This window comes from Zosterops lateralis (genome assembly GCF_965231275.1).
Source record: "Zosterops lateralis genome assembly, chromosome: 3".
NCBI lineage: Eukaryota > Metazoa > Chordata > Aves > Passeriformes > Zosteropidae > Zosterops > Zosterops lateralis.
In genome coordinates this window covers 4,050,846-4,073,263 of record NC_139764.1, presented here as the reverse complement: position 1 = coordinate 4,073,263, position 22,418 = coordinate 4,050,846, and the positions used below count along the sequence as shown (strand labels likewise).

The 22,418-nt window shown below is 43.0% G+C and overlaps 1 protein-coding gene across 1 annotated transcript; it reads left to right on the top strand.

Moving 5' to 3' along the window:
- Nucleotides 1–1,955: 1,955 nt before the first annotated feature.
- FERMT1 (FERM domain containing kindlin 1) lies at nucleotides 1,956–20,821 on the top strand. The gene is made up of 15 exons (XM_083856498.1): nucleotides 1,956–2,021; nucleotides 4,955–5,128; nucleotides 6,667–6,900; nucleotides 8,357–8,503; nucleotides 9,078–9,291; nucleotides 9,728–9,830; nucleotides 11,036–11,143; nucleotides 11,985–12,116; nucleotides 12,255–12,304; nucleotides 14,418–14,542; nucleotides 15,597–15,703; nucleotides 16,276–16,497; nucleotides 17,145–17,269; nucleotides 18,998–19,139; nucleotides 20,247–20,821. The coding sequence occupies exons 2-15, from the start codon at nucleotides 4,978–4,980 to the stop codon at nucleotides 20,418–20,420; spliced, it is 2,034 nt and encodes a 677-aa protein (XP_083712624.1). The 5' UTR covers nucleotides 1,956–2,021; nucleotides 4,955–4,977; the 3' UTR covers nucleotides 20,421–20,821.
- Nucleotides 20,822–22,418: the final 1,597 nt, after the last annotated feature.

Below are 22,418 nucleotides of genomic sequence, written 5' to 3'. Positions count from 1 at the left end.
AACACACATTTGTCTACTAAGAGACTGTCAGCTATAGGTGTGTAGAAGACCCTTTGGAAAAGGAATCAAACTCTAAACAGATCACATTCATCCTTAGCTGAGTAACCCCAACCTGTATTCAGTAAGCCTCATTCCTGACTAAAGGAGGCTTTTAGCATATCAACTCTTAAGCTGCAAATAGAGGTTTCATTTCCTGTCCTTTTCAATGGGAATTTCAGAAGAGAAAAGTTGTTACTCCTTTACAGTTTGAGTGTAACCGTACAGGTGAGTTTTCCCCACTCACCTCTCAAAGGATGAGAGAATTACAGGTCTCCAAATTTGGTTTCCTCAGCCTCTTGAGAGATGACTGAAAATCAGCATGCCTCCAAAACATTCCCTAATTTGCAAGTCCTCACATGTAAACCATCCCTGCCTCAGATGCTGGTGGTACGACCAGTGTTGACTGAAACCCCACTTAATTGCCTGCAACACTATGCTAGATTCACAAAAAACTTACCCCAAACTCGTTGCCTTCTGGCTTTTTTTCCAGATCGTTTTTTCTTCCTCCAGCAAGTGCATTTCCCTCTCCAAGGGATCTGACAGATGGGTGACAGATTTTTGCAGCAGTCCCAGGTAGAACATGAGTTCCAGCCCTCCTGGCACAGCAGGACTAGGCTGACATCAAACTCAACAGTCTCTTCTCTCAAGTTGGTTATTCACAGGCAACTGTGGGGGGAATAGTGCTTACACTTATAAGATGTCAGGATTTGGATCAGCCTAGAGATATTGATTATCCCCCAAGCACCATTTTTCTCAATTTGATCAAGAGCTTGTGATTTTGCTCTATTTGTTTAGAGAATAAAACCCAAGGATGTGCTTCTGACCTGAGCAGCAGCAGCAGGCTTGGCTGTTTACAATTTTCCCTGGACCTCTGCATTGTATCTCTACTTGAGCTGAAAGGAGCACCAGGAAAACCTTCTTAGATTGACCTCCTAGCCCCACAAGTAAGGATGCAAAAGTACCCAGTAAAGTAAAAACTCATGTATCCATGAAGCACACACCTAAATACTCTGGCCTAAGAACTTTTCAAATTTTTACAACTGCTTTTTCAACTGTATAAAGTAATTCATATCTGAACTTTATATTACCCCATGGTCCACACGAAGTTACTTGCTCATCTGCACAGGCACCTTTATTTAAATAATAATAGATAGGTAGTTTGCCAAAGTGTCCTACAAAGATCTAAAAAGGCACCAAGACCTTGCCACCATGCCAAGGAGCAGCAAAAGTAGAGATACTCCCCACAGCCTCAGGCAAGGGCAGATCAGAGCAGCAGGGAGCCAGCCTAGGGGAGCAAATATCCTGTGATATTATCTGTGGTTTGACAGCTTCACAGCTGCTTTGTTCTCATGAGACCAACTATTTGTTGCCCATGGTGTGTCAAAGATTAATTTTTTATATCTCTGCAGTCTTTTTCCAGGATATGAGTTTAATCTGAAAGATTTTTTTCCTTTATTCTCTCTGTTTCTCTTTTCTGTCATTGGTTTGGTTTTTCCACTGTGCTTTACCATGTCACTATTCCACCGTGAAAGTCAAAAGTTTAAGGCCAGAAAGACTTTCTGCGGAAATCTGGCTCATGGAAAAGCTTCTGCCCCTTTCCTATCAGTTCAATCCACTTTCATGTTCTGCCTCTTCTAACACATCCTCACCTCACAAACACACCTCTCTGCTGTTTGCCATTGCACCCTCGGAACTGATTATCCCCGGGTAGTCTCAAACCTCTAAAAGTAACACCTGAGGTTGCTCGATGGCCTGGGGTCACCGACGAGGCGGTGTCTCCGGGCAGCACTAGAGCGGGTGCCGCTGAGCTCCCCCCAGGGCGGGCAGCGCCCCTCGCCGCCTTCTCCCACCGCGGGCGGGCGGAGGGAAGGGGAAGGGCCGCCTCCGCCGTGGGTACCGCTCCTCCCCCTCGCAGTCTCTCAGAAGTCAGGTGGTGGCGAAGGGCGCGGGAGGAGCGGGAGCGCTGCCGGCGGGGACGGCAGGTGAGGAGCGCGGGGCGCCCGTCGGGAGCGCGGGGCGATGTCGGAGCGACCCCGGCACGAGGGAACCGAGGGCGGCTCCGCGCTGCCCCGCGGCACCTGCGGCGGGGAGGGCGCGTCCGACCGCCCGGGCTCGCTTCTTGTACAGCCCTTTTCGCTACCCCCGCGGCCGCCCGCCACTTCCTCTAAGTCGAAGCGGAGCTGCCGTGGGCGCTGCGGGCCGGGCCCCCAGCACCCTCCGAGCTGCGCCGGGCACCGTCAGCCCGAGAGATACTTCGGGAAACATCGCTTCAGCCCTCCTTGGCCTTAAGCCCCCGTCGTTAGCACGTTGCTCCAGCATGATTAACATCTTTCTCCATTCCCGCTCAGCGTTTGAAATTTGGGACTGTAAGGGCTAAAATCTGCGGAGAGCTCGATGTGTGGAGCCATTGCTGCTTTTCGATAGCTGCGTTGGCCAAAATGCGCTGCAGAAATCACGAGAGGAGTCAGCAGTAGCCTGAGGACACGTTTCTGGCCTGTTTGCTCCACCCGTGCCAGGCCTTGCAGCTCCCACGTGGAGCCCAGGAGCTGGGGCGCGTTCCCGAGCAGATCCAGGCTTGACCTGAAGGCTGTATGGTGTGCAGCCCTGACAGTTCGGGTCTGGTCGGGGTTTAACACTGAGGGGTTCGTTGTGCTCGCTCCGTTTTTGAGACCAGGCTTTGTTTGTACTGTGTACTCCAGTAGATTTACAAGCGTTTGTGTTGCCTTATCTCCAAACTGAAACCTCTTTTGAAGAGGAAATGGGGAAGTGCATGGTTTTAGGGAATGATGGAGTGCCAGGATTAGTGCACTGAGGCCATGGTTTTCCAAGCCGCTGAAAGAAAGTTTCACCCACCCCTTGGGCTGCTCATTTTTATCCATGTCAGCACAGGCATTTGTGTGCAGAATTAGATTGGGAAGCAAAACCAAATTTTAAAAGATGCCCAAAAAAATCCAGATGAGTTCCTAAATGTTTTCGTTGGCCCAAGAGGGTAGATGAGACTGCTGCTTTTCTGTAACAATAATGGTTTATAGTGGAACAAGGTGGGCAAAGGTAGAGTTCATCTGCTGGACTGCATCCCTATGCTCCTGAAATAAAACCCTATAGCTCTCATCCTTTGGCCATGGATTACTTTTGAAGTTGTTTATTGATGCTTAGGAGCATCACTAGGGGCATTTTGACTTTTCTAAAGTCAGGATTTTTGTTTTGCTATGAATACATTGCAATGACAGCTGTGTGCACCCTGTACTGCACTTGTGCTGAAAGCCTCAACTGCCTAGGAGGCATCTCGGGAGATGGGTCTTGGGTGCTTCAAGAGAGCCACAGCCCTTCCCCTCCACAAGTACCCCTAGTCTAGTGCCTACATAAGCTCATAAATCCATGTGACACACAACAGCACAAATTCAAAATCCTTTATCCCAGAGGTAGGAAAGCCAGTGATCCCAGAGTCCAATACAATGCCTTTATTTACCAAGGCAAGCCAAACAAACTTCTTGGATAAGTATCAACCCTTGTTGATTTAGTAACTGTTTGGTGTAAAGGTGTAGGCTGGCACATGTAAGAACCCAATTAATAACAGTGCTTGTTCCATAGTGTGAATTGGCCTCTTGGAGTTATGGAGCAGCAGTTTTCTGATTTAGGGCTATGTGTAATTTTGGAACTTCAGGGCAGACTCTCAGCCCCATCCCAGTGAAACTTGCTGGTAAGGTAATTTCTCTCTAAAAGGATGGCTTTGAGCAGGTCAGATTATTCATTTATAATGTCATTTGTTTAAGGGGAAATCCATCTAATCTTTAAGATATACACTTTCATTGCCTTTATGTTTGGAATCGGACTTTGTCATTACCACCTCATCTCTACTATCTCTTTGATGACAAATGTTATCAGTGGCGTTGACATCAGGTTTTAAATTACTAAATACTTGTTTTTAAGGAGATCTACAACAGCCTGTAACATTGTTACATCCCTGCTGGCTTAGTTATTTTCCTGTTTTAAAAGCAGTCTGTGTAGGGCCCCTTCAGCCAAAGTCTGTGACCTGGGTTCTGGTGTGTAGCTGAAAGTTTGCAATAAATGGAATTCATCCATTTTAGTGCCTCCACCTCAACTGCAAAGACTTGTTTCAGGACAGAGAGCTGATGTGGTACTTTCTCTCACTAGTTAAATATTACAAATCCTGCCTGCACCTTATACATACAAATTCTTCAGCAGAATCCAGCTGATGATAAACCAAAACTTCTACTTGGAGTGTCTTCTCTAGTTTGTCTTGGCATGAGTAATGTTCACCTGTCCTGGCAGGAGCCTGGTGGGATGTCAGACAGTTCACCCTGCTGAGAAGGACACGTGCCTACATCCCTGTGCAAGTCAGCAGGAACTGCAGATCTGTGCCTGGATAATGCTGGCAGAGAGCCACTAAGGTTGTCTCCCCTTGTATGTACCCAAATAGGTGAAACTACTCTCTGGATTTGGTCCCATGGGAGCAAACTGGCAGGACTGCAAGTGTAAACTTTGATTTGCAGTGAAAATTACAGCCCTAAGTGTACAAGTCAACAAAATGCCTTTGTTCACTGGGCAGATTGCCAAAGCAGATCCCACCCACAACTGCAGGTTTTATAGTGTCCAGGCTGGCAGGTCAGCACTGGATGGTGGGCAAACCCAGCTAAAACTGAGCTTTCTCCCCAAATGGAGGCATCTGGGTTGGGGGTGTGGCAAAATCAGAATAAAACCAAAAAAACTCACATTCCTATCTTGCAAGAGCAAAGTCTAGTTCAGAGGCAACAAGATAACACTTCTGAAGTTCCATCCAAGGCTGCTGTGAAGTCCTGGCAGCATGGAATGATGTTGAGACTATGGAGAAATGCATATGTTTCAGAGAGTGGAGGAAAAACATCCTATTTGTTTGGTTGGTTTGCTTTTGCAGAGCTTACACAGACCTTTCCCAAGATGGTTTCCTCTACTGAATATGGGTCACATACCTGGGATCTCTTGCTGACAGTTGATCATCAATATGAAGATGTAGATAAGGAATTTGAAGTGACAGTCACAGGGGACCTTCATGTTGGAGGACTGATGCTGAAATTAGTAGAAGAAATCAGTAAGTAAAGACCTGTTTCATTTACACGGTGTTACTAAGTAATACGTGCAGCTTTCCCTTTATGAAGAAAGGCTTCTGTGTGTTTTGAAATGATACTGCCTGACTTCTGCATCATGGCATCGAGTGTGGAGGTTCTCAGAACCACGGGTTTTTGTGGCCAGAACCCCTCCCTGTGTTCAATCCTCTGTGGCTAAAGCCCCTGTGTTACCATAGTGCCAACAAAACTTTGGGTTTGTCTTTCATTTAGATGAAAATAACTAAACCAGGCTAACAGTTCAACTCCCTTTCCAGAAGGATGTTACAGGTGTGTGGTTTGGGGGCAGGGGAGGCAGGGATACCCTGTTTAAATACCCGTGGCCGTCAGAGAAGATGAAGAGTTGTTAAAAGGCACTTCAGAAGTTCCTGTTTCCTTTGCTATTGTGGCATTCTAGCCTAAGTCTGAGCCGTGTTATCCACTGCATAGATACAATAGGGAAGACCTGGGAAAAGCCAAGACTGGCCCAGTCAAAGTTGGGAAACAAAAAGTAAAATCCCCTTTTTTAAAGTAAAGTAAAGTAAAATCCTACTTTTTTAAGTAAAAGGGAGCACAGGAGAAGAATCTGAGATGGGTTCTGTCCCCTCTGCACACTTAGACATACAGTTTAGCCGGAAACTGATGTTAGCCAGCGTTTCCACTGAGTCAGAAGAATAATTTCTCACAGTATTTTTAAAAAATACTCAACTGGTGCGAAAAGCTTTTTATATTAATAATTAAAGCAAATCTGTAACTGACTTATGTCAGCAGCTCTCTTGAGAGACAGCTTGTACCAGGGGACTCCAAAATAGGACAGGGTTCTGGTGTGTTATGGACGTGCTGAGGAGTAGCCTCTGCCTCATGGAGCTGATGAGGAACAAGGATTGATGCAAAGACTGAAACAGCTTGACCAAGATCACACAGAAGCTTTTCCTGCTACTACACATTGACACCTGGGAAGTTGTCTAATCATGGAATTCCCATGGAACTGAGAGCAGTAATACTTTATCTCTTTCCTTCTGCATGCGCTGCTACTTAGTTGTGTGTAACCAAGATTTCCATGGACTCGAAGCTGGTTCTTAAAACTCTCAAGATGAGCTGCTCAGTGCTGCTGCCAGGAGACTGTGGAAGAGCTTGTGCCCATCCGCGTGCACAGGAGGTTTTGTAGGAGGATTTTCAGCACTGACAAGTTCTGAATTGGAACTCTTTGTTGTTAGTCCTTATCCCAGCACAATCCCAACAGCATTGCACCACATGTAGCACCAGATCCAGGAGATGTTCTTTCCCTGTGGATGTCCACAAGACTAAGGCAGTGGCACAGTCAGCACCTAGGTTAGGTCTTCAGGGGAAACAAAGTTGGTTCCCAGCAACTGCCACAAGAATTCAGCAAACAGGGTCTAGGTTGGGACCTATAGTTGCTGCTTTAATCTAGATAAATATTCATGTTTGCAGAGACCTGTTTCCAAACCAAGTGTTTTGTGTATTTGCTCCATAGTTTGTTAGTAACCATTTTGTATTTCCCTAGAAAAAGCACAAGATTGGTCAGATTATGCTTTTTGGTGGGAGCAAAAAAAATGTTGGCTTCTGAAAACCCACTGGACCCTGGATAAATGCGGAGTGCAAGCAGATGCTAAGCTGATCTTTACTACTCAGCACAAAATGCTGCGGCTTCGCTTGCCAAACATGAAGACTGTGAGACTGAAAGTCAGCTTCTCTTCCACGGTGTTCAGAGCTGTCAGTGACATCTGCAAAATGCTCAGTAAGTAAAGATAAATCTCCTCTGGCAACTAAGCTGGAGCATTTTATTGGCTGACTTTGTTTTGATGTGAAGTCCTTCCTCACAAAACTGTTTAGCTCAAAGAGAAGTTTGAAACAGATTTTTGGGGGGTTCAGTATGCAGTGCATGTCAGTGGTTCTTAGTCTCTGTGATAACTGATGCAAGCACTGTCAGGAATGTGTCCCACAAGCTGCAGGAGTACTGGATAGTCAAAGCTGGCAGTTTTCTAGGAATTCTTGTCATTCTGGAGCAGGACTTGATCCTGATTATTCTGTGCCATTGACTAAGAGCTTGACATTATCAATGTCCTACACCAGCCTTCACCAGAGGCAATTTTACTGGTGTCAACTAATTTATCACCTATTTTCACTAACATTAATGATATCCAACTCTGCCTGTTATATGTGTTCACTTCAGATGTAGCATGTTTTAAATGTTCAAAACTTCTGTATGCCCAGATCTCTTCAGGTCAGGGCATATCTAACAACCCCAGCCCAGCCCATGAATGTCTCATGGCACTGAGTCCCCCAATCTCTACTCTTTCCAATCATGGGGCATTTCCAAGTAGAGGGTTTGGAGCATGCCAGATGTGTGCCTGTGATCAATGGGAATCAGTTGAGTCTACAAGCAGTCTTCAAAATCTCTTTGTTTTAGGGTAAAATAGGGATTAAATTCTTCATCTTAATTTAGATTTTCAAAGATTAGTCCATCAACACACTAATCTTCAGAAGGAATTTACTGCCTCATATTGATCCACTTTCAATTTCATCTCCTAGGAGTGGATTGTGAAAGGTGTAGTGTCTTTATGATACCTAACAGCTCTGATAGAGATGCTATAATTGTCCAACTGGCATTTGGCCAAATTAAATATTCCTACATTTTCCCTCCAGATTGAGTCAGTACAAAAACACTGTAACTTTGAATGAGTGAATACTGTCAAAAATGTCTTTGCTTACCCCAGGGTAAAAGTGTTTTTCAGACAGGAAGTGCCAGGTTTGTGACTGGCAATACCTATCTGAATTAGCAGTGCATTAGAGAACAGTGAAAACCAAGACAGAATCTTGTATGAGAAATACATTGAATAATAAAAGGCATGAACCTCAATTGCAGTGGTTCTTGCCTATTCATAATTTAGATATTTCACAGAGGTTATTATGCTCGTAGGGGACTGTAGAGCTGTTCTGGGAAAAGAACTTTTTCCTGGCATTCTAAAATGCAGTTGCACTTCCTACAAAAGTAGATTTAAATCCTGTCAAACCTCACGGCCCCAAGTCCTTGGCCTTGTTATAGAATTAGTGGATTTTCCACAGCTACTACTTTCAACCTGCTAAAAATAAAGCCCAGATTGCAACATGAAGCTTCCTGAAACGCTATTACCAACCATGGGTGCTCTTTTGGATGTAATCATCTTGCTTCACTTCCCAAACTGCCTTTGTAGATATCAGGCGGTCAGAAGAACTCTCTTTGTTGAAGCAATCAGAAGGCACACTAAAAAAGAAAAAGAAAAAAGACAAGAACAACAAAGAACCAGCTACAGAAGATATCATAAACCTGTGCAACTCTCCAATGAGTTCTGGATCACCAGGTAATGAAAAATCAATGTGATTTTATTGTTCTGACCGGTAGTCAAAAAGAGGAAGAAATTCTTTGTTGCACAAAGGAGGCAAGTTTCATGTAGGATGGTCTTGGAGACACAGTGGGCCTGAAATCGGTGGCTTCAAGAAATGTCCCATATGTTGGTCTTTCCCTATTGTCTCTAGAAATGTTTTCCTTTTCCATTGATATGAGAAAGACTAGAAAACACACACTAGAAAACACCACACTAGAAAACAGGTTGTGACCCTGCACACAGGATGTGCTGTTGCCCTTTGGAAAAGGGGGATAACACTTAAAATATTAATGAAATTTGGCAACCTGGAAGGAAAACGAGGAATAAAGGTTTGAAAGCATGCTTTTCCCATGTCCAACAGAAGTGAGATCTCACAAAGCAAGAAAGAGCAATTCTGTCCCTGAGGTCATCTCACCTGTAAAAGGATAAGGCCAGCTGGAAACAGCAGAGATAGGGGACTGTCTTGAAAGAAAATGGTTCAGTTTTTATGATGGAAAGTAGTGGACAGGAGTATTTTCCATGGGAATAACATTGTGCTCTTAACTTGCAGCCAATTCAGGTTTATACAGTAAAACCATGACACCCATTTATGATCCTGTCAGTGGGTCACCAGCTTCTTCCACAATTACTTGGTTCAGTGATGGTTCCTTGAATGAGCAGAACTGCAGCATCCTGGCCCTCAGTCATCCCACTTGTTCTCCAGAAATGCTGGCAGAGATGTACCAGCCACGGACTTTGGCTGACAAAGCCAAGCTCAATGCAGGGTAAGGTGCCTCTTCTGGGATCCTTTGGGTTTAAAATGAAGAATGATGTTATTGTGCAGGCTCTGGCTGAAGTCTGTTGTTAGATGAAGGCAAGTTCATTTGAGCACAGTGGGCACAGCTAAAGGTCAATTTGGTGGCAAACTCCAAAGGCTTTAAGTAGACAGCGAAAAGAGACATGTGGATAAGTTCAGTAATTTTGCTTTAAAAATAGGTGACTGAGTGCTGCATAAGTAAACATTACTTAATGCATATACACAGAAAATGAAAGTTGGAAGTCTATATGTATGCTCCACCTTCTTGAGTTACATGAATTTTGCCTAGATTTAGAGGAATTAGAGCCTTTTGTTCCCACTTTTGTTTCACAATTGCACTAGAGCTCTACAGGTGTGATGTTTTTTTCTGTACAGATGAATCTGTGCGTTGTTTTCTTCCACAGCTGGCTGGATTCATCTCGATCACTTATGGAACAAGGTGTTGTGGAGGAAGACCAACTTGTTCTACGCTTTAAATATTACACTTTCTTTGATCTGAATCCAAAAGTAAGAGCCTTGTTTTTTATTGCTATTTGTTGTTTGCCTACTTTCATGTCAAGGAGCCATACAGTAATGCAGAATATATAGAGCTCTATGTAGAATTTTAGCTAGGATTTGTAACAAGCCCTTCAGAGAAATCTAATTCAGCTCATCCCCTCAGCTACACTTTTACCCTCTGGACACTAAATCACTGTTCCTCATGTGAAATGAGCTCTTGAATTTAAAGATAGGATCTGAAGAGCACCAGAAGCAGTATCCCGATTTCCAGAGGGGCTGGTTTACCTTCTGTGTTTCTTTTAACAGGAAAAATTAAGGGGAAAACTAGACTAGCAGTATCCTAAACTGTGTAAAGAGTCCTGTTTTTGAAATTTGGCTTAAAAATGACATTTATATTGCACTGCCCTCATTGAATTTCACAGCTTTTCTGGGCTGAAGCCCTCAGAAGAAATCAGGGTACTTTCCAGTTTATCTGGCATATTTTTGGGTGAAATGGCACCCCACTAAAATTCAAGTACGTCTCAACTTCAGCAGCCCAAACATTTCCCTTCTCTGCCCCAGCTCTGCCAGCCCTGGAGCCATAGGATGAAACAACCCAAAAGAGCTTCAGGCAACCTAATATCTCACCTCTTCTGAGAGAGGTCACGCTCCAAGGTTTACCCTCCCATCACCTACATTTCACTAGCTCTGGGGTTTGAACACTTCTGTGGGTCATTTCAGCTTATTAATCAAGTTAGATAATAAGGAATAATCACTATCGAAAACCAGGTGGTGAATTAAAGCAGATCTGGCAAATCTCAAGGCAGTGCAAAGGCAGAACCAGAAAGGAAAAAGCTGAGAGGAAGAAAGGAAGTGAGGAACAAGAGAGTTCTGCAGGTCACATTAGAGTCAGCCATGTCATGTGCTTTTCTCCCCGTGTGGTTTCACATCTTGGTCACACCAGTCCAAGGCTTCCTGCCTCAAAAGGGGATGTTGAGCCTCACCTTCTTCCTCAGCCAGGGGCTCCTGGTTGGTTTTCTGTTGGCTCAGCAAGGCCTGGGACCGTGCACACAATGACACAAACTGGTACAAGGCAAGGAGGGGAGCACAGCAGGGGTGGGAGGAGGAAGGAAACAACCCCTGCGGCTCAGGGCAGCATTAGATCAGCTGCAGCTGATGGTGAGTGTGTGCCTTGGAGGTCCCTAACAAGCGGTGTGTGTTTGCTCTCCCCACAGTACGACGCGGTGCGAATCAACCAAATCTACGAGCAGGCGCGCTGGGCCATCCTGCTGGAGGAGATCGACTGCACGGAGGAGGAAATGCTCATCTTCGCCGCACTGCAGGCACGTACCTCAGCCAGGATACAAAACCTGTTCCTTCAAAAGGCGGGCACAGGTTAGGACAGAGCCCAGGCCAGGAGCTCCGCTTGGACTGGGGGTCTGCTCTTAGGGTGAGAAACGATCAGCACCCATCAGCTAAAGCAACTAAACTTAGAAGTAGCACTAACACCATTATTCACACAATTATGGAAATGTTTACCAACACTATCTGCACCCAGAATGTAACTTTGATATCAGATTTAGTATGAAGCATTGCTGCCCATACCAGCTACCTTCCCTTCACATCTTCTTCCTGAAAATTCCTGCAAAACACCATGTGTACACCCTGTAAACATTTCCTAACAGACAGGAAAAAAGCCACAGAACAATATGAAGATAGAGACACTACAGAGTACTTGGAAATTTAACATAACTGAACATGGCTTAGTCCCTGACCAGTGCACAAACCTTCATTAATAATAAATTCCTTCCTTTTAAATGTAAACAGAGCTGCCAAGAATTCACAGCTTGTCCCTGCAGAATACCAGAGAACCTTGCTTCCAAGCTTCCACCTTGTATGGGTGGCAGGACTAGGGATCCAAATGTAGCACCAGGTCAGCCTCCCAGAACAAGGGCAATTATTCAGCAAAGGGATACAAATACTGATAATTAAAATAGGAAACCATTATCAGCCATTGCACAGGAATCACAGTTGGCATGGCTGTTTCCTTGGGAAAACCCCAGTTCCTGCAGAATTTCACACAGTTTTCCAAGACCCAGGAGACCAAATGATCTGTTTTCAAACACTCTGATTGTCTGTTGATAATTGATGTATTGACTATTGTATACTGATGTTTTATTTTAGTACCATGTAAGCAAGTTATCATTATCATCAGAGACACAAGATTCCACCTGTGAATCGGAAGTAGATGAAGTAGAAGCCGCCCTTTCCAATCTGGAAGTGACACTGGAAGGTGGAAGTAAAAGTAACATTTTGGTATGTCCTTTGGAATGCCAGAATTCCTTTTGATGTGCCAAATCTGTTGATTCTCATGAGCCTTCCTGGTTCTTGATTTTTTTAACAGTTGATTATGGAGTGCATGGTACTAAAATTATTCCTAATTATTCCTGATAGGAGGACATCACAGACATCCCAAAACTTGCTGATAATCTCAAGCTTGTTAGGTGAGTTGTTAAAATAATTAATAAAACATACAAAACCAGAAGCTTAATCTTACAAGAGATCTCCTGAGTTTCTCATTCTAATCTAACAGTACATCTGACAGTTACAAATTGACAAATATCCCAGCTAGGTCTAACCAGCCTCATATTCTCTTCCAGTCTTTCTCTTCCTGTTTCTGACAATGTTCCTTGGCAAATCTCTCCCATTCCTGGGCTGCTGGGTAGCTGTATTTGTAATTATTAGAAGACCCTGCTATCCGTATTTCCTAGTGCTCATTAGTCATCATCTCTAAACAAAAGACAAAAGAGCCTAAGTTTTACTGTCAATCACATTTACTTTTTTTTTTTTTTTTTTTTTTTTTTTTTTTTTTTTCTTTTTTTTTTCTTCCAGTAAAAAAACAGAAGAAACTTGCAGTTCTCCCTGAGAAGAATTTCTAAAAGTAACCCCAGGGAATGTATTTTTTAAACAAAAGAAGCATCCAAATTACCCCTTTCTTACTGAACACAGAGTCTGTTTTTTCTAATACCAAAATGAGTTTCTGTGATCCCATTACAATATCTTGATTTATGGGTGATTTAAATGACTGCAGAGACCTCAAGTCTGTAACGCCTTTTATCACAAAACAGTCTTTGTGCTTTAGAAAGATAAAGTGTTCTGTTGTACAAATATTTATCAGATTCATCCGTTGACAGATGGTATTTTTAATCTGGGAACTGAAAACTGCACCTGAAAAATTTTAACTGTTGATAACTGCTAACAATTGTTAATTATTAATTTCTAATTTGGAATTTTATTTGACATTCTTATTATGAAGGTGGGTTAAGATGAAAGGGAATTAAGGCTTTTAACAATGAGTTATTTGTTTTTTCCCCAGCAGTAGAGCAGTTTGCTTTTATAAGCATTCAGCTGTTATTTTTCATCATGAAAAAGTTCCTGTGTAAGTGATAAATCACTTACCAAACCTAATGCGTTGTAGCATCCAGGTAGGATGTAAAACTTTTCTTTAAGCAACACTTTGTGTCTACAATTATTTGATTAATTGTAAACCTCCATGCAAAGCTGTGCATGTTCTATTGCTTATTGTTCCTATGGTGAGCTTTTTTTCCTATTTATTCACAGTATGCACCACAGTAAATGCTGCTTTCACATGGGGACAATATGGTGAAGAATTGCATCTTTTTTTTTCAAAAGCAAAAAGTTTTCTAAAAAGTTTTCAGCAACTTTTTCAGGGATGGAAAAATAATTTTGTCTGTCTAAAAAGAAATTATAGTCTCTTATTTTTGAAGCATGTTACTGTATTGGAAAACGAAAAGCCAAATTATTTGGTAGTTTTGAAAATCTGAGGTTTTTTAATTTAAACATAAAATGCCATTTTCTAGAAAGGATTCTAAACTAGGATTTTTAGAAAGGGTCTGGAGGTATACATAATAAGAGTATATGTGGTACACCACTGTTTTTCAGCTAGTTCTATCCTCTTTGTACCTTTCTCTTAGATTTAAAGGGAAATACTAGAATTTTTTTTCTTCTTCTTTTTCACTTTATTGATGACCTTTTGTCACTCACTGTGAAGTATTTCTCTATTCAGATAGTGCTAATACCTCTGGTTTTCTCTCCTGGAGAGCTACAAAATTTCTATAAACTTAATGAAGGAATAGAATTTTATTGTGTTATATATTATTCAGATTAAGCCAAAAAAGCCGATCTCTGCTTCCTTACATCAAACATAAGTTGGTTTTATGGCTGCAGATATTCAAGATAAGGAGTGATGAAAAACTGATGCCAATCCTGTTAATAAAACAGAGATTACATTTGTGTTACTGAGTTCATGGGAAAAATTAACCTGTGAGAAGGGAATGGCTTTGATTAGTAATGGAAGAACTAAATGAGAAAAATCATAGATGGGATTCAGCTAAAATCTGGAGTAAAACCCACATCCATACCTGGGGTAACCTGGTTTGGATCCAGGCATTTCCTGCCTCATTGACACAGGTGTGTCATACCCAACCAAAGCCATGTCTCTGGCCTTGAATTTCAGAGGTTCTGTAGTATTAGTGAGGGACTTCGCAATTTGTATGTGTTGATATAAACAAATGGGATTTCTTCTTTTCTTGGTAGGCCCAAAAAGCTGACACTCAAAGCTATCAAGACATATTGGTTTATCTTCAGAGACACTTCAATATCGTATTTTAAAAATAAGGAATCTGCACTGGGAGAACCTATTGAGAAACTTAACCTAAAAGGTAGGAATTCTCCTTTCTTTGTTTTTTCTGTTGCTTCTGTGAACTGAATAAAACAAGTAATCCCTGCTAGACTCAGCAAGGCAAGCACAGTGGCATTTAGTCTGGGAGCCTTTTCAATTCCTAAAACTCCTAAGCAGGCAGATTGCACCTGCAGAAGAGGCTTAAACAGAAAGGATTCAAGAATTTAACCCAGGCTGGGATTATCAGAGCCTGATTTGTAAAATGCCCTGTACTGCTGAATTCTTCAAGATGAGTCAGGTATGGATAGTGACTTGTGGGATGCTTTATTTCCAAATACTCTCACTCTGCATTAAATGGGAGTGTTCTCCCACGTCCTTGGCAGACTGGCAGCACAGGATCAGGGATGAAGCCAGGGGCAGGAATGCCAGAGGCTGTCCCTGCATTCTGCTGTGCAGGGACAGCTCCAGGACCTTCTCTGGGCCTTGTTTGTGTTGTGCATGGGGATTCCCATGGCCACAACCAGCTGCTGGAGGAGGAGCCCCGGGTGTGCACAGAGACACCAGCACCCTGTATAGCCTCCATCTACATCTGCTCCTGCAGGGACATCCTTTGTTCAGCATCAGGGAACCAGTGATGCCCAGGACTCATCCTAGAAGAAATCTTTGAAATAGAAGATTGACCCCTGTGAACAAATGGCTCTGCATCCCAATCTGCATATCCTCAGTAGGTCAGAGAATGGATGGGAAAAGCAGCCAGGGTGGCTGGAACCTCACCAAGTAGCCTGTCCCACCAGTTCCTCTCCATTCTGAGTGCTGAGCGTTTCCTTAGATCAGGCTGAGGTTTTGGGAGCACTCACATCCTTTCACTTCCACATTGACTGACGTGCTCCCTGAGCTCATCACCCTGGCAAGCCACATCAGGCAGTGAACTGGAACAAAACCCTTTCATTAGGGCCTAAGCTTCAAAAGTCTTGGCCCTTAGTCTCAAAGGAAAAAAAACCACAAAGTACTGTTCCTTAGTATTAGAGCAATAATTAAAGTTACTGATACAGTAATGAAACAAATTAATTTCCTTCTGATTCCCTGTGATCTAGGATGTGAAGTTGTACCAGATGTAAATGTTGCAGCAAAGAAATTTGGAATCAAGTTACTAATTCCTGTTGCGGATGGCATGAATGAAGTATATTTAAGATGTGATAATGTGAGTAATAAGATGAGAAAATTTGGATTCAAGATTTATGGCAGATTGTCCTGTTTTAGAATTTGTATAGGAAAATGAGGATGCTGCAGAGAGTTTATTATGGAAATCTTTAGAAAATTTAAGAATGATGTGGTGGCCTAACAAATACATAATTGTTCTGGGAACATAAGGACAGTAAGTAAGCTTGTGTTTATCATCAGTTGCCATGTAAAGCTAGTAGGAAAAATAGCAGAAAAAACGACAAAAAAATTTAAAAGAAGTTACAGTATTTTGTTCCAATGTTGTCAGGGAATTGAGGTTTGGATTTTGTTTTCTTTCTTCTTAATTAGAAATCTCCCCATTCAGATGAGGAGAATGTGATAAGGATCTTACATTAGTTTTCAGTTTATTGAAATGTATCAGATCAAATTGTGTAAAAAGTGTTCAGTAGGTGAAAACCAGTCATGCAACAAAATTTCCAAGAGAATCTATTTCAAGGTACTGGATTTTTTAGAAAATGTAAAACCTGGGTGTAGTTGGAACTAGCCCAGCCAGGAAGGAAGAACAGTAACAAACAGTTGGCTTTGTTTCAGGAGGATCAGTACGCTCGGTGGATGGCTGCTTGTGTTTTAGCCTCCAAGGGCAGGACGATGGCTGACAGCTCCTACCAGCCTGAGGTCCAGAAGATCCTTTCATTCCTCCAGATGAAGAACTGGACCATGTGTTCCCAGGCTTCCTCTGAGCCTGAGAATGTAGATATGAAACCAGAGTGCTTCGTCTCACCACGCTACACCAAAAAATTCAAGTCCAAGCAGGTATCCTGAGTCTGGCTCGATGGCTGGGCGTGGGCGATCCCAGTGGTTGCTTAGGGATGAGGCTGGATGGAAGCAGCATTTGGAAGCCATGCAATACAACACCCTGCAGTAGTCATTTGTCCCTTTGCAAGAGACCTTTTCTTCAAACTGAGCACAGGGACAAGTGTTTTGGCACCTCTTCCATATAATCTCCTACATCCACATCCTGGCTTAAGTCACCCATGATGTGCTGCTCCTGATAACACTGTTCCTGAAAGTCTCTTCAGAGTAACAAAGGAAGGATTTTAGGGACTGCAAGCTACTGTTTGCATCTGAATCAAGAGGGTCTTGGGGTCCTCTTGCCCTTCAAGTCTTTCTTTCCTCTCCACCTAATTCCTTAACTTGCTTTTGCTGTGCAAGAGCTCAGCCTGCCCACCCAGAGCAGTGTACAGAGCCAGGGCAGTGCTGCACAAACCCAGACCTGAGACCTGGCTGTCCATTGTGCCCTTTGCACTTGGGATGTGTCCCCAAGTGCCCTCTGTGCTGCATCCACACAAACAGTGACAACAAAGTGTCTAAACACACCTCATGATTTCTGATTTAGTGAAAGCAAAAGGATTTTTGTGCTCCAGTTAGCTGAAAATTTTCTCTCTTCCTGTGTTTCCCAGCTGATTGCTCGTATTCTGGAAGCCCACCAAAATGTGTCCCAGATGTCCCTGGTGGAGGCCAAGCTGCGTTTTATCCAAGCCTGGCAGTCCCTCCCTGAGTTTGGTTTGTCCTACTACATTGTAAGGTAATTGCACTCTCACTTCTTTCAAGCTGCCATAATGTGTTCATGCTCAGTGATTTGAAGGAAGTTCTTTGACACTCTGTTCCAAGAACATTTTCTATTTTTCCCCCCACAGACTTTTTTTAATTTGAGTGATTTCCATGCTGCTGTTTTTTTCTATAGGAGTAGCACCCAGTAGCTCCATTCCTGGCGTGAGACTCTGCATTACATCTGCCTTGGTACAGACTCCTTGGATTTAGCCTGAAGTAATCTCTCACTAGCATTAAGCCCTTACTGGCATAAACTCTCCAAAATGTAAAAAATGCATGTCTAATTGGTGTGCTCAGAGTTGCAGTATGTGTTCACTCTGACCCTTGTTCATTGCAATATGATAAAATGCTGATTTCTTTTGTATTTTATTAAGAAAACAGCGAATTACTCCTTTTTAAGGTTAATCTGGAAGAGCAGTGAGCACAAGTCCCATTTGTTCACAGCAGTGGTCTGGCCTGCAGCCTTTTCTCTTGACAAAACACCAAAAAGTGAAAAGTACTGACACAACCACACTTGGAGGCACCTTCCTTAATTTGTGCTTAACATGCTTTCCAGGGCCAGCTAGGAAACATCTCTGGTATAAATTGAAGCAGCTGGGAACCACGCGCTGGCACAGAGGCCAGCTGGTATAGAACAGCCCACATCTGCACTATTACACTCTGACTTCCCAAAATCCAGTAGCCTCATGTGAATTGTGAGATCATGCTGGTCCTTGGATGTTCCAGGTTCCAAACTGTACCTGGGAGTCACTTGAGAGAGCACTGCGTGGTTGGAGCCAGAATTCTCCCTGAAATCCAGGCCCAAAAATGCTCCCTAATCCCATTGAATTTACTGACACAGGTACAGACTTTTTGCCCCATCTGTCACCATTGATCCTGTTAAAAACACAAACAAACCCAACACCTAAACTGCATTTTGTAGAGGTGAATTCCTACAAACTGCTGGGCAGTATCTCAGTGGCATTAAAGAAAAGCAAAAATTGTGTCCAGGTCACACTTTTTCCCTAAGGCCCAGCTGCATCTGAAGAGAGAAGGTTCACAAACAGGATCAGAAATACTGAAAATACTCACAGTAGGCAGATGAGATTTCTTCTAGCCTTCAGCATGAATGTAGAGAAAGTTGTTTCTTTACCAGAGCACACTTTTCCTTGTTATTCCCAACTCAAAAATTTCTGTCCCCCTAAGATTCTGATGCTTTTGTATTTATTTTTCATCTCTAATCAGAAGAAAGTTGAAATTTTTAAATGCCTCAGTAATTTTACAATGTGATTTATACTCAAAAACATGTATATATCAGTTGTTTTCCTTATATAATTTAGGTTAATATAACTAGAGGAACATGTTTCAACATTAGAGAAATGAAGCAACAAAAATTATTGTTGGCATTTTTCCAGTAAAAATATCATCAAGTTCATGCATTTGGGAAGAACAGTATTTTTTTAGCAGGAAACAATGAATTGGAAAGATTTCAGCCAGATCTACCTTCCTGATTATTTTCCATATTACACCATGGCTCACCAGCCTACAACTTTTGCCTTATAACAAATCCTGTTTTAAAGATGGATCCAAGCTCTCCTCAGTCCCAGGCTGTTGTGACCTTTCCCACGTTTCTTGCACTTCCTGAGGAGAGCACCTGAAATGTTTCTCTAGCCAGAAATCATTGCAAAGCAGACCTGCTCAAAGGTTTTGGGGTTTTTTTCAGGTTTAAGGGAAGCAAAAAGGATGATGTGCTTGGGGTGTCCTACAACAGGTTAATACGGATAGATATGGCCACAGGAGATCCTATCACAACATGGAGGTTCTCCAACATGAAGCAGTGGAATGTGAACTGGGAAATCCGCCAGGTGAGCCTGGAACAGCTCTGCCTTCAGTCCTTGCATTTCACACACTCAAAGATGCTTTCAGAAAATATTTTCAAAGCTCACTGAAAAGATTTTGAACGTGTTGTGACATGTTATTAAATAAGCTGCCTGCAGTTTTTCTTAGTAGAGTCTGTAGTCAAAGATCAGAAGTGAAAATATCACCAGTTTTAAAGGTTCCTACCTTATTCTTTACAAGTGGCCCTTGATTTTGATGGGATGAAATAGAGACTCCAAGGTGAATTTCAACATGATGTGTTTACTGCTCTGTCAGTAAAAATCTTATTTTAACTCTCATGCATCATCCTCTACATGGTGGTGGTTCAATCTCTACAGACTAAGTATATAGGAACCCAGTTTGTCTTTCAAATCCCAAACTGAGATTGCAAGGCCTGCAGCTCTGTGTCAATGTGGTCCCTGCTTTGGGGTTTCAAAGCTTGAAGCCAGCTCTACAAATAGTAGGTTTCTGGGGTGGAACTAGTATGACTTGATGTAAATGGAAGCAACCTGGGAATTGTTCTTGCTTATGGAGTTTTCCACATCCATCTGCCAGATCCAGGAGAGATCAAATACACTCCCTACTGCTTTCCTGCAGTACTCCCTGCACCAGAGCCTGTAATCATGGGTCAGGTTCCTGGTTTTACATTCAATCCCTCTCAAAAAAGGCAGAATCCACAAAGCTCAGTTTTGCTGCATTTTAGAACTATCAGTAGCTGGAAACCAAAACCGGGACCCCAAAAGCAGATTTAAGGTCAGTAATGATGGAGAGATTAAACATTATTCATTAGACAAAGAGGCAGAAGTGCCATTCCTGCTCTTCCCAGTGTTCATTTTATATGTCATAGGAAAAAAGCCAAAAGATTTTGTTGCCTGTTTGAACAAGCAAAAAGATTTCACCACAAGAGGGCCCTGATGTAGCAGCAAATCCAAAACCAAGCAGCCAAACACCCTGAGCATCCAGCAGACCCAGAACTCTTGGTTAGCAGGGGCGGGTAGTGCTTTATCACAGTATTTGTGACCCAGCTGTGCTCTCACACTTCTCTTTCTTCCCAGCTAACGTCTGTCTGATTTTGCCACATCTGTTCTCCTCAGGTTGCCATCGAGTTTGACCAGAATGTGTCCATCGCTTTCACGTGCCTGAGTGCAGACTGCAAAATCATCCATGAGTATATTGGGGGCTACATCTTCCTGTCAACACGTTCCAAGGACCACAGTGAAACACTGGATGAAGAACTCTTCCACAAATTAACTGGAGGTCAGGAATGAGATGAAGTAAACTCTCTTTGCACTGTCTGCTTCTGCTAAGACTGTCAGAAATTGACCAAAACCATCTTTGATTTTAATTGCTGGCTACTAATAGTTGTATGTGTTAGTCTTGTACTATGACTGGGGCAGTTGACAGTGTTTTTGTTAAATACTGAAGCTAAGGTCACTGGATTCAGTGTGGCAACTCCTTCATTGACACATTGAGAAAATTTAATTGTTTTCATTTTGTACAGCTCAGGGTTTTAAAATAAACTTTCTACTTTTAACTAACTACTGAACATTTTTTTTAATCTAGCATTTTTAATTGCAGCAATCTGTTTAAGCATCCAGGGCGTGTAACTTAAGGATCTGGTACAGTGAATTTTCTTCTCTGTTACAGCCAGGCAATGTCCATTGTTAAAGAGTCCAACATTTATCAGAACCAAAGCTGAATAAATACATATTTTAAAGCTCCATGCCTTGTCTAACAGTTGCCCCAAGAACACAGAACATTCCAAAGTCCTAAGCAGACTAAGCTATCGAAACTCCTGTAGTGATTACTCAGTTGTTCAAAAATGTACAACCCATGCCCGCCTTCATCCACTGGAGTAGAATCTGAAAGCTGGAGAAGCTGCAGAGCATTTGTCTTGGCAAGACTGTATCCAAAAGGTTCATCTTTTGAGGAACATTGTTACTTACATGGCTGAAAAACCTACTTAAGGAACTTTCTGAAATTGTTAGAGGCCTCTGAGTGCGAGTTTCTATTTTCTGTCCCTGTTAATCTGTTTCACTGTGACATCTCACTGAACTCAATGAACTTCATGTGAGGACATGAAGAGTCTGTGGAAATGATTTTACATTTGTGCTGCAAAATGCCAAGAGTGATGCTCAGAAGGCTAGAGCCCCTCTGCTCTGGAGACAGGCTGAGAGAGATGGGCGTGTTCAGCCTGGAGAAGAGGAGACTCTGGGGAGACCTCAGAGCCCCTGGGAGGACTAAGAGCTGGAGAGGGACTTTTGCCAAGGGCGCATAGGGATGAGACAAGGGGGAATGGCTTCCCACTGACAGAGGGCAGGGCTGGATCAGATATTGGGGAGAAATTCTTCCCTGTGGGGATGGTAAGGCCTTGGCACAGGTTGTCCAGAGGAGCTGTGAGTGTCTCTGAGGAACCAGATCTGAAGCCAGCAGCTCTGCCTGCTGGAAGGAGACACACATGTCCACTGAAAGGAATGAACTTTGATTCTACCCTGTAAAGCAAGGACAGAGTGAAGCTGGGAGAATTCATGAAATTACTGGACAAACCAAAACTGGTTTCATACATCTAAAGAAATACAAGGGACATATGTTGTCATATGATAAAGGGATGTTGCACAAATCACTGCATAAATTCATAAATATAATGGGAAACAGACACCCCTGATTTTCGTGCCATGTGCTCTGCTTTTCTCCAGCCCCTGTCAATGGGCTTCTGGAGAATCACTCCCAGTTTGTGCACTCTAAACTACAGCTTTGCATTTTGCAAAAAGAAAAAAAAATATATACAGCCTGCTTCCCAGCCCTCTGTTCTTCCCTCTCCTCAGCACTTTTTGCACAGGCTGAGGCACCATCCAGTTTTCCTTCAGTAGAGAACTTACCCACTTGTCACCTGCTTGACACAAGCCAAGATTTTTTCCTCATGTTGTAAGATCCACTCAAGTCCAAACACTGGCCATATTTAAAGCTTAAGGCTGCCATGGGAGAGCTAAATACTCATATCAGTGCCAGCACCTCTTCCACAGATAGCTGCCTTCCAGATCAGTTTCTGCTCAGGCTTTGCAGTGAGGATCCTGACCATGCCTGCGTGGAACCCCTCGTTTGGCAATGAGCAATGCCAGACTCCTGTGGTTTGCTCCCTGGGCAGCACAGTCCATGCTTGCCACTCTCAGAGCAGAGCTTGTCCCAGAGTGCTGCACGGAGGCCCGGCAGCTGCCACTTGCCTACGTGACCTGAGCACAGGAATGCAGAGATGGGAATTCTGAGCA

Bases quoted from the DNA above. Each gene is read 5' to 3' on its own strand.
- FERMT1 (XM_083856498.1), top strand. From the start codon at position 4,978: ATGGTTTCCTCTACTGAATATGGGTCACATACCTGGGATCTCTTGCTG. The intron at 12,117-12,254 runs GTATGTCCTTTG...TATTCCTGATAG, and splicing joins GAAGTAAAAGTAACATTTTG to GAGGACATCACAGACATCCC. The intron at 19,140-20,246 runs GTGAGCCTGGAA...TGTTCTCCTCAG, and splicing joins TGAACTGGGAAATCCGCCAG to GTTGCCATCGAGTTTGACCA.